A 12,992-nucleotide genomic window follows, 5' to 3' on the forward strand; every position below is an offset into this window, starting at 1 on the left:
GGTTGAAAATTAGGCTCATATTTTAGCTCACGGCAGTGTGTTCTCTTCATAATTTCATTATGTTTCCTAAGCATTTCTCAAGGTAATAAGTTCTTGTCGCATATACGATTGGAGACGGTGTTCGTGACCTAACGTGAGAGAGGACATAGTAGCCTATCACGTTGAAGATCTATTGGTATGTCCACCGCTGCCTACTCTGGCTGCTTCCCGCGCCGCCAAAGGAGAATGCAGTGGGCAATTTTAAATTTTAAAAAATGAGAAGAAGAGGCCAAAGGCCCAGATGATTACAACTCTACAGGTCGATCACAGCCCAACTAAAGCCTGGCCCAAGCCTGCTTCCGCATCCATTCCTCTTCCGTCTCGTCTCTAGCCTCTCCGGTGCGCCCTCGGAGCGGTTTGTTCACGCCGGCGAACTCCTCGAGCCGCCGCTCCCCTTCCCCCGGCGCGGGTCCGCCTCTGCGGATTCTTCAGCGCCGCAACCGATCCTGGGTTTCCCGCGCAGCAGCCGCCGGCGACGACCCCCTGCCTGGCCCGCGCCGTCTTCGGCTTCGCGCGCGGCGGCTAATTCTGCAATACGCCTCGCATTGATCTCGGGGAGGAGGTACACGGCTCTTCCCTTCCCAGCGCATCTCCGGTTATATTAGCAAAATCGGTGAACTAGAAATTGTCGTGTCCTATATGGATGGCGAAAGGAAATGCGAATATGCCTGTTCGTAGTGGTAATCAACTAATCATGTCCATGACAGTCGCTCGATATAATTAAATAATTTAACTGGAACAGCAATTACAACATTAGGATCTTATAGGGAACAAGGTCGATCCTTTTGTGAAACCCCGTCCTAGATAGAATATAGCAAAGAAGTTGCTGAGATACCAGCTTCCAACACCTTCTGTTGTGTTTATTGGTTGCCTGGTTTCCCCAATAGCAAGGTCCAGCGGATGCAGTCGTTTACCGTCTGATTAGATTTAGCAAGGTGCCATGTGGTTGTCATGTAGTAATAGCGAGACATTGGAATACCTCAGCTCAATTGTGTTTCTTCCCTGCATAGATGTTTCTGAAGTCTGTCTCTGATGCCCTGTAACTCTTTAACAGCATCAGTGATTTCCATGCGGTCTGTCGGTATCTCCTCTGAACATTGGACCCCAACTTGTAGAATTGAAATGATGCAAGAAATTTTCATGTCTGCAACTCTTGTGGAGTTTGAGGCGCTCCCTTCACCATCTTTTATCTCCTGTAACAAGTGTTTGTCCACCACAGTAGCCACCCTGTCTGGCAGTGCCATTTCTACATATTTGTGAAGGCCAAGGCCTTCTCCAAATTCACTGTCTGTTGGTCTTTTTCCAGTGAATAACTCCAACAATAGTATCCCGTAGCTATACACATCGCCATGAGTTGAGGCTTCATTACCAAGGCCATACTCTGCAATGAACAAAGGAGCACGACTTATATATGTGTATATACATATTACTGTTCAAAATCCATTTGATAACATAACATTTAAAGAGTGGGAAGCTTTTACATGTTCTAGCTATTTTCCATTCTATTATAAGGAAAATGAGTATTTATGAAGACAGTCTTATTTAAGTAAGAGAAACATAAACAAAAAGGTATGCTTAAAATTAGATTTTTTACAGCATAAATTATAGTTATAGCTGCCATGGTTGAATATATTATAAGAGGACAATGAACTATAGAAAATAGAGCACACCTGGGGCCACATAACCAATTGTTCCTCTCATTGATGCCCAACCACTTGATTTGTCTGCATCCTGATGTAGAAACCTTGCAAGTCCGAAATCCCCAACATGAGCAACCATGCCACTGTCAAGGAGAACATTGCTTGGCTTAAGATCACAGTGAATGATTGGCAAAGGCTTGCTTTGATGAAGATATTCCAGTGCTGATGCCACATCAATTGCAATTTGCGCTCTCAAGCTGATATCTGTGGCCTTATGTTCACCATCCTCAATGGGATGTTGGTGTACCCAGCGGTCTAAATTTCCATTTGGTAGGAACTCGTATACAAGGGCCTTGAAGTTACCACCATGGAAATCAATACTTGAGCACACTGTCAATATCTTCACTAGATTCCTATGCCGAATACACCTCAGAGTCTCACATTCCGCGAAAAAACTTTGAGAGGCGCCACGTTGTGTTAGGTTGAGCACCTTCACAGCAACAAGAAGTTGCTGCCCATTGCTTGTCATACTTCCCTTGTAGACTGAGCCAAAGCTTCCTGCTCCGATTAGATTCTCAGAAGCAAAACTGTTTGTTGCACTGGCCAATTCAGCATAAGAAATTCTCATATGCGGCTCGCTGATAAGTGGTATTTGTGCCTTTGACTTTTCCTTCTTGGTATGGTAGTGGTGTACCAACACTGTAGTTACTAATATGATAAATAGAATCACACTGCAAGTGGATATTGTTATGGCAAGCTCCCATGTTGGCTTCTTTTTATTTGTAGAGTGGCTCAAGCAGGGTGGCAACTTCAGTTGAGGGATTCCATTACATAGGCCATCATTTCCCACAATCGAGACAGCCGATGCATTGCTAAAAATTCCATTTTTTGGAACATCACCCTCCAGGTTGTTGAATGAAAGATTCAAACTGACAAGTCCACTCATGCTCTCAAGGAACGTTGGGATGCTCCCAGACAAGTTATTATGGGAAAGGTCAAGTACCTGGAGGCCTCTTAGTTGCTGAAGTGATGGCGGAATTTTTCCTTGAATGAAGTTTCCAGATGTATTCAAATGCTGCAAGCTGTGGCATTCACCCAGGGATGATGGGATCTCTCCAGAAAATCTATTATCGGATAAATCAAGTAGTCTAAGATTTTTTAGATTTCCCACATCGGATGGTAGGGATCCACTTAAAAAATTGTGTTCTAAATGCAGGGAATCAGACATGGTAGATATGAAGAAAAGTTCTTTCGGTATTGACCCTGTAAGGCCGTTGTATGACAAATCCAATACTTGCAAAGGACAACTACTTAGACTAGGGGGTATTTCTCCACTAAGTGCATTGCCTCGAAGGCTTAATAAATTTAGCATTTGAAGATTGCTGATACTTGATGGAATGGATCCTGAAAGATTATTGATTGAAAGGTACAATCGATTCAGCTTCTTGAGTTTCCCCAGTGAGTCAGGAATAGGGCCGTCAAAAAGATTGTTACCCAGATTAATGAAATTCAAGCCGACCAGATTCCCTATCCCTTCAGGTATGTTTCCTGTTATACTGTTCAAATTTACGCCAAAATACCACATACTTTTGGAAAGATTGCCAACTGAATTTGGTAGCTCACCTCTAAGCCTGTTGTCACCAACATCCAATAGCTGTAAACTGCTGCAGTTAGTCAGGCTAAACATGAAACCCCAATCACGGTCATTTCTTGTTTCTAGCTGATTCTCCGCAAAGGTCAGCACTGACAAGTTCTTCTGGTTGACACCTAAACAATCAGGAATAGTTCCTGATAAAAGGTTGTCTACTGTTTGAATCCACTGAATCATAGAGGCATTGCACAGGGAGGGTGGGATTGAGCCATGAAATTGATTTTCACTTGCTAGGAATAATTGGAGTGCCGGAAGAGTGTTGCCCAAATCAGGTGGAAAGGACCCATTTAGGCGGTTGCCTTGTAGGTCAAGAACTTCAAGAGAGGACATATTGAATATTGAAGGTGGTAAAGGACCTTCTAGTTCATTATTATAGTCTATATGAAGATTCTGAAGGGAATGAAGGTTTCCAATAGAATGAGGTATGGTCCCTTGAAGATTGTTAGTTGATAGAGACAGAACTGTAAGCATGCCAAGGTTTCCTAGTGCTTCTGGGATGTTCCCTTCCAGGCTATTTCTATCAAGATTTAAAGTAACTAATGATGAGAGGTTTCCTAACCATGCCGGGATTCTCCCTTTGAGGTTATTTCTATCTAGTTCAAACACAGTGAGGGATGACAAGCCTTCGAGTGGGGGGATGCTTCCCGTGAGGTTATTTGTAGAGAAGCTAAAGAAGTTCAGTTCTGAAAGGTTTCCTATTGAGGCAGGGATGGGTCCTGAGAATTGATTGGAACCGAAGCCAAGCACGGTAAGATTGGCAAGGTTGCCTATCTCTGGCGAGATTTCTCCTGTAAGATTATTATATTCTACGATGAGCATTTGCAGATTCAGTAGGGTCCAAATGCTGGATGGGATGCTTCCAGTGAGTCTATTAATTCCAACAGCGAGTACCTCAAGGTTGTGTAACGAGCCCAACTCTCTTGGTATTTGTCCTCGAAATTTGTTGCTGTAGAGCAACATGTTCTTCATTCTGCTGCAGTTTGAAAGCGACACCGGGATCTGCCCTTCGATGAAGTTGTAGCTGAGGCTCAAGTGCTTCAGCTCCTGCAGATGACCAAGCTCTGGAGGCAGGACTCCATGTAGGCGGTTCCTGCGGAGGCTAAGATGTCTCAAGTACGAGAGGTTACCGATTGAAGGTGAGATGGTGCCGAGAAGGTTGAGCTCAGCAAGGTCCAGTGCAACAACATGGCCACGACGGTGGCCGAGGACACCGCACGCCACACCGTGCCATTGGCAGATCGGAACGGACCGGTTTCCCCATGACGCTAAAGCCTGCGATGGATCACTCTTTATGAGGGACTTGAATGCCATGAGCGCGAGGTGGTCCGTACTGACCACCGCAGCGTTAGTTGTGGCAGTGGCGGTTGCAGGACCTGCCATGGAAGCCGGCGTCAGAGCACCAGCAAAAGGTTGAAGGATGACGATGGCGAGTAGGAGAGACCGAATGGATACTACCATTGCTCCCGGTGGTTTTTGATCTGGAAAGCTGGTCACTGGTGTATGTGATTGTATTTGTGTTAGGACAAGGGAACCGAAGCTCAGACCATGATTCATTAGCATAACTGACTAGACTCAGGAGGTGAGATGAGATGAGAGATGTAGAGTTCCTCGCGGTCCCGGCTACATAGAGTTGGAGGAATCAACGGCTTGGACGCTTTTTGAAACGTAAGCAGATTTTTTTTAAAGAAAACAGAAGGGGCTTCCCCTCTACTAGTACTTGTTAGACATGTAACAAGTTAAACAAATACTTGAGTTCAAAGATTTTACCACATGTTCAAATTAAACATGGTGGTTCTTATTTATTTTTGGAAAGATCTTTTAAAGGTCAAGGAACACCTTTTGTGGTGTGGGACCAAAACCATACACAAAATCGGTCAGGCTCCAAACCTTTTCAAGAGCAATTTCTAAACATGTATAATATAATCAACTACCTTCACGCAACAATGGCCAATATCTTGAATAATGTGCCATGGAGTGTCGCGACTAAGAGTAGCTCACCTGGTTAGTTTTCTTGTGAAGTATAATTTCAGAAATTAAGTGCATTATACTTTTAGCGTGGTAGGCAATGTGCTGACCTATTCTCTCAGAGGTGCTCGCATATGTAGAATTGTGTGCATCTCACCTGCTTAGTTTTCTTGTGATGTATAATTCCAGAAATTAAGTGCATTATACTTTTAGCGTGGTAGGCGATTTGCTGACCTATTCTCTCGGAGGTGCTCGCATACGTAAAATTGTGTGTGTTTATATGGGTAAGTGTGTGTATGTATGTATATATGTGAGCATTTACGGTTGTGTTTTGGGAGTTAAAAATAAATCAACGGGGAAGTCAAGGTCCTCCACTTCAAGGGCACTAAGCTATAACGAGTCTATTATGCTGGTGGACTTCATTCCCCGGTCTCCTCTCTACTGTCATTATCAAACAATGGAACTTTTTTTTTCCATATTGCTATGTGCTACGGCACTAGCTACTGGTACAAGTGGACTCAGCGACGGCACTAAGGGCAGCCCCAACAGCCGGTGATGTCGCCATCTGATTCAGCTCTAGCTTTTCAGACATGGAGGAGGCAAGGAGAACAGAGAGTACTCACCAGTGATGAAAATTGTTTACCAATGACTTTGGTAAATTTGGTTACATCAACTTAATGATGCACAAATCAGAATTGTCAAAAAGCTTAAAGAAGGCAAACTAAATATAGCTTAGCGGGTAAGATTGCTTGTAGTGGAACATGCCCACCCGAGTTCAAGTCCTCGAATCGACACAGGGGCTCGCAGTTTTCTGAATTTATTTTAGGAATTAATCCGTGCTATTCTTTCAGTGGTGACCTCGTCAATCTTGACATCTATCGGCTCGGCTCAGTCTCTCGGAGGTACTCATAGGGGTAGAGTTGCGTGTGTATTCATAGGGGTGAGTGTACATGCGTATATGTGAGCATCTACGTATGTGTCTGTACTGTATTTTGACGAAAAAGAGAAAGGTTTAAAGAAGACAAAAAAATCAGTTTTTGTGCAATAAAAATCAATGACTTTAGTAAATTTGGTTACTTAATGATGCACAAATCAGAATTTTTGAAGAGTCTAAAGATGGCAACTACATAAGCAATCCTTCTACCAACTACAGAAACATCTTCAAAGATATAACGAAACCATTACTCGATGCGTTCCACTGCATTTGTACTTTTTGAACGGTGGCTTCCACTTGATTCTAAAGCATTTGTTCGCGGTAGTCTTTTTGACATGTAGTTGGAGGAATCAATGGGTTGGATTCTTTTTGACATGTAAGCATTTAAATTATGTGGACGGAACAGCTCTGTCAATAATCGTGGTAATGCTACTGACAAGCTGTTGAGCTATTGGAGCTACCGCAGGTGAGCTGGTGGGAACAGTGGGCTACCATCTGAATTGCTATCCTCGTTTCGTTTTGACACTCTTCCCATATTTTGTTTTGGGACATCCGACATTACAAAACTTCAGAGGTTAAACTTCCTTAGGCTTTGACACTAAGCATCTCCAAAATATACTCTTACATACTTATTGCTAACATGTAATTACGCAAACTGGTAGTCATTGTACACGTGCGGGCCCTAGGCTCCCAGCGAAGTAGCACCTGCAGCCGGACTCCCTGAAACTCTGCTTGCCCGACGGCAGCCACCGCCGCGGCGATGCCATCGTCCCCAGCTCGGCGCCGAAGGTAAACTACTCTCCCCTCACCATAGAGCATTTGCGAATTGCAAGATGTAGGAATGAAAGCGTTTAAAATGCAGCGTTTTCATGAGTCAATTGCAAGATGTGCATATCCTGTGAAAGCCTGATTGATGCAAGTGAGCAGGTTAATTATGTGGTTAAGAAGTGGGAGCTCGACCGAACTACAGTCCTATGTGGCACAAGTTGAAGCCATTTCGAGTACCATGGAGCTGCAGAAAATTCAGCAATATCTTATTGGCCTTGGCTTTAGAGTTCTGAAGTTTAGAGTTGAAGAACGTCATGCGACTAAGTCAGCAGTTTAAAATCAAATTAAACTAAACGGACTCGACTAATAAGTAGCTGAGGCATTACATACTTGCACATATATGTATACAAATGGAAATAGCGTGAGATTTGTGTAGAGGAGAGGAGTGCCTGCTAGCATTGTTGGCCCCAAAATCCCTAAAGACCGGGCCCGCGCGGGTCCCAAAGCAATGTGCTGGCCTCACTTTCTCATCACGCTGGCATATTTTGTCATTAAATTCCTTACCGTCGTGAAGGTCCAGCCCAATTTCCTCGAGCTTCGTGAGATACCTTAGCCCTGACAATTCCTGTAGGTCGCTCCAACTCACAATTAGTAGCAGCTCCAGTTTCGGCGTCGTTTCACCTTATTCAAACTTGACAAATAGGCTATCTTACTATTACTAATTTGGAGGCTCCTTTAGAAGCCTCTAGGTAAAGTCACCTAGGATTTCTAGGTGGATACTCTAGAAAAAAAGAGAAATCCTAGAAATTCTCATAAAAAGGCAAAACATCCGACCATCAATCGATAGATTCAAATCATCATAGCCATTGGATCTATTAGATTTTCAAAAAATTACCCACCTATGCCATTATGAAAATAGCCTAAAGTAACCTCCTAAATCTATATATAAATTACCCACATCTGCCATTATAGCTAAAGTAACCTCCTAATCTCCATCAAAATTATCCACTTATGTCATTATAAACAATATTTAAAATAACTCCCTAATTTGTAACCGAATTGCCCACCACTATTACTTAAAAACTTAAAGTAACCTGTTAAATTTGCATCTATATTACCCACAGATGCCAATAACATGATAACCCTACGTTTGAATAACCTTAATTAAAAATATACAACAATATATGATTCTAAATAAATCGTCTATATCTTGCACTATTAGTATATGATATAATAATTAAGGTTTATACGCATGATGTGTGTCACCATTTATAAAGATATAGAGGAAGTGATGAGAACATATATTTCTATGTTAAAATTGTATCACAAACTTAGGGTTCATTAAACAAATTCAAGCGCATACCTGCGATGCAAAGTGAAAAGTTAAAGATTATAAATGTGGATGAAAATATTATAGAGTAATTACTAACTAAAATCTATCACAATTGGATGAAGATAATAAGTATATATCTATATAAGTATTGTGTTCGAATATTTAACAAATGAGAGGTAGCTTATAGTAATAGTTTTTAGCAATGTAGTTCTATTTTTTTCCATTGCAGACTCTGCATTAGTTCCCACGAGACAAGCTAGGAAAAAGAGACAAATTCTCATAAAAATCAAAAACATCAAACACTAATCTTGTATATTTTAATAATCATAGCCATTGATCTATTATATTTTCTAAAAAGTTATCCACCACTATCATTGTGAAAATATTCAAAAATAAACTCTAAACCTATATCTAAATTACCGAGCTCAGCTATTATAAAAAATTATCTAAAGTAACCCCATAATCTTCATCCAATTTACTAATACATATCATTATAAAGCATAACTTAAAATGTCATTCTAAAATTTTATCTATATTACCCACGTATGTTGTTATTAAAAATAACCTAAATTAAACACCTAAATCTTAATCTAATTATCATCATAAGTATCATAGAGAAATGTCAAAAAGTAAACTAATATATAATTCTAAATTATCTATTAATGTCATTGTTAATATAAAAAATACTAAATTAGAGTATATACACATGATGAGTGTCACCATTTAGACCATTTATACATGTATGTGAGGAATCGATGAAAAATATTGATTTGTATGCTAAACATAATATATGGAGGATTGGAGGTGCGATACAAAATGGAAAAAGTATGAATATGGATGAAAAAGTGGATAGAGTAATTATTAATTAAAAATCAATCACAACTGGATAAAAATAGGTTATATAGTATTATGTTGACGTATTGGAAAAATGAGAGAGTAGTAGGTAATCAATTTTGATTATTAGCTTAGAGTTTAATTTCTAAATAATTTTCAAATACAATAGCTTCTAAAAATATTAGCCCGTGTGGGAGCACGGGTTGATGGACTAGTGTAATATAATCAAGCTCTAGCAGAACGAGATTAGGGAAAGATCCCTGTCTCAACACGAGCTCTTCCCCCTCGAACGAACGCAACCTCATACCTAGAATTGCTTGTTCAGATTCCAGTTGCTACTTATGGCAAGGTGACGTATTGCCCCTTGTTTGTCGCTCAAACTTCATCCATCCTTCGAGTGTAAAAGCAAGAGTTTCCTCCCTTGGCTTGGAGAGAATGCATATTTGGCCCATGATATCATGAAGCCTACAAGAGTCAACTTTGCCACTACATGTATTCACATCTTCCCCTGGAAGGATCATACTCCTATCCAGAAGGTTTTCAAAGTACATGTCACCAACTTCCCCTGCAGTCATGCCGTGCATATCCCTCTGCAACCCAGCGCCTGATTGTGGGTTTACGCCTAATTTTGTGGTCCTCCGGAAATATTGATAGGTACAAGAAACAAGACTTCAGATGATAGGACTGTTTTTATTGTCCTAAGCTCGGGACTCATCTCTAACCCTGCACTAATACGATCATTTGTCTTTCTCCATTCAGCGGCAGTTTTAGGAAACCTACAGTGGACAGAATTCAGCATGTTATACTCCAACTAAATACTGCAGTCTTGATTCATCAAGCTACCATTGTATATAGTCACCCGCTTCAGAAAGCCTGACATGTAACACTAACACTCTAAGAAGTTATCAGCACAATCTTCACGGGGCTATTTTTAAAAGGTCAGTTTTCTACCCAAAATTTGTTTTGCTTGTTCGAATGTTGCTAAGTAGATGGTATTCTTAAAGTGACCACTTTAACAACTTCCAAAATTTTCAAATAAGGATTAAGGATTGATGTAGGTCACTTTTCCCTATCGCGTAAAAAAAGACTATATCTTTGGTTTTCTTAGGAATTCAATCAATCAATTACGAAACACTACATACACTTCGTGTATCTTGCTATCTACATACACTAAAGTAAAGGCTACTGATTATATCTTGCTATCTGCTTATGGCCACACATGGGGAGCTCGACACAGCATATTGTGCCCTCGATTAGAGGGGCTGCACATCAATTCCGGCGAGGGTGAGGGCCGGGCAGCCAGATGGCCTGAAGTAAGAATTAGTCTTCATTTATCTAATTGGTTTTGTAATTAATATATATTTAATATTTTTAATTAGTATCTAAACATTCAATGTGACAGTGACTAAACTTTAGTCCTTGGAACCAAACACCCCCTAACTAAAGCCCACCGACAAAAAGCTGACGCATATGAATTACCTAGTCCAAATACATTGCAGTTGCCTCATTATAGAGCTACATGGTCTGGCTCACCATTGTGCAGGCAGTCCATAGGAAGTTGAGGCTTGGGTACCCATACAGCTAAAGACCACCCATGTGAGGTAGAAGCAGCCTGTCAGATGTATCGTCACTTCCAATCGTCAGCAACGGGACTAAACAAGTGCAACAGTCAGACACCACAAAGAGGCAGATCAGATGGCACACGGATTCAATTTGTACTCCCTCCATCCAAAATTACTATTCGTTTTGGTTTTTCTAGATACATAGCTTTTGTTATGCATCCAGATATATATATTATGTTTATATCTAGATACGTAACAAAAATTATGTACTTGAAAAAATCAAAAGAATAGTAATTTGGAACGGAGGGGGTATCAGCATTCCTGAAAATCTGTGAGTTTGTACTGAAAATTCAGCCAAAAAGCCCTTTTGAAGTTTGAATGCTTCACAAAGCTTGGTGATGCTACTTCATCCTTAGCCAAAAAACCTGAGTTTGTACTGAAAGTCACCCAAAAAGCTTGTCTCTGATTGCTTGCAACTCTCTCAGAGCACCTCCTGTTAGCAAAAAATAAGGACCACCATCCCGAGGGTCGCCGGTATCGGACACCTTGAAAATAACTCTAAACGCGCATGGTCCAAATTAGAAATTTCAACTAAAGTCTGCCGCCTTAATAGACCATGATTTTCCGATTTGGTCTCCACGCATTCGACCAGGCAGCTCGTTTTTAGTCCCCCATGGACACTGAGCTAGCAGCAGCCTCCTGTGACGTCACCAGTGTCAGATGTATTATGGCACCGTTCAAACTCAGCAGCAGGACTGTAAGTGCCACAAGCATAAACAGACAAATTGGCACATGGATTTGCACAAGCATTCTATATTCCCCGGCAAGTTTGATTTTTTATTATTAGTATTTTTTTTTTAGAGGAAGGGCAAGTTTGATTCATATGCTGGACGTCTGGAAAGGGTCCAGTTGTTTCACTGACTTATGACTGGCCCAGCCCACCCAGCAAATCCGTCCACGAAATTGGGCCTATTACATATAGAACCTATTGCATTTTCCTCCCAGCCCATTTCCGATACTCCACAACCTCCGCTTCCCGGGAATATATGGCTTCCGGTAATTTTCCAGTTACCGTCAGATGTTTGAGATCGGTGCAAAACAATCCCACCCGTGGGATGCACCTGCTCCTCAACCCTAACCGCGCCTCTCCATGGCCGCCTCCAAGCTCGCCGCCGCCGGCTGCCCCCAACCTCGCCGCCGGTCCGCGACCCCTGGCGCGCCCCAGCCGCACCTGTGGTCGCGGCCTGCCGTCCTCGTGCCCCTGCCGGCCGCGCGCTGCACCCCGGCTGCGCTTGCCGACCGCCAGACATGCCCCTCTACTGCACGCGCACCCCGACCGTGCCTACCGACCGCCGGACGCGCCCCTCCGCTGCTCGTGCGCCTCGGCCCAGCCAACCGACCGCCGCACCTGTTCACCGGTCGCGCGTCGACGCCGAAGAAGCCAAGGCTTTTTTTTTCAAAATGTTGACGTAGGTATCGATATATGTTGAATCCATTTTTCTAAATTGTTGAAATAGGCTGTCGAAAATGTTGAAAGCGGTATTTTTTTTTTGAAAATGTTGAATCTTGTATTTCTAAATGTTGATCTACTTTTTTAAAAAATGTTGCATGTAGTTTTCCAAAATGTTAAATTTGATTCTGGTTTAAACTAGGCCTGAAAACGGTCGGGAACGGTCGGGAAAATATCTTAACCATTCCCTCTCCTATATTTTTTTGGCCGGGAACGGAAACGGGAACGGGAAGGTCGGACGGGAAAACGGATCCGGTATTACACGATATCGGGAACGGAATATTTCGAACGGGAACGTGTCGATTATGATCGGGAAACGGTAACACAAATCGGAAATATAGATATATGTAACCACTTAGAAACAGAGAGCTCGATGCAACAATAGCAACCATGCATAATCCATATGCAAACAAGTAAACAATACGTCAATACCAGCCGCAAGACGAACATGCTGACAAGTTGAACATGCATAATCCACACTCGACAGATGAACATGCTGTCCACATACCACAACTCACAAGTTCATAAATCATAACGTTCACAAATCACAAGTTGACAGGTCCAAAATAAAAAAAAACGGCAGGCACCAGTGAGTCAGTGACAAATAACAGAACACAAGTTCTACATTTCTACATGTCAAAGAGGTCCAGATCATCTTCATGTGGCCCATGTTCTTCATCACTGTCCGCGACATCGTCGTCCTACAACAAATAGGAGGCATCAATCTTACAAAGTTACAGTAGCATTGACTTTGTT

General features: G+C 41.9%; 1 protein-coding gene across 1 annotated transcript; it reads right to left on the bottom strand.

The window, feature by feature from the left end:
- Positions 1-599: 599 nt before the first annotated feature.
- Positions 600-4,890, bottom strand: LOC117860671 (receptor kinase-like protein Xa21). Its single transcript, XM_034744391.2, has 2 exons — positions 1,710-4,890; positions 600-1,420 (listed from the first exon to the last, which is right to left on the bottom strand). Exons 1-2 carry the CDS (start codon positions 4,888-4,890, stop codon positions 1,020-1,022), a joined length of 3,582 nt encoding a protein of 1,193 aa, XP_034600282.1. The 3' UTR covers positions 600-1,019.
- Between the last annotated feature and the right edge of the window lie 8,102 nt (positions 4,891-12,992).

Source organism: Setaria viridis, chromosome 1 (assembly GCF_005286985.2).
Source record: "Setaria viridis chromosome 1, Setaria_viridis_v4.0, whole genome shotgun sequence".
Lineage (NCBI taxonomy): Eukaryota > Viridiplantae > Streptophyta > Magnoliopsida > Poales > Poaceae > Setaria > Setaria viridis.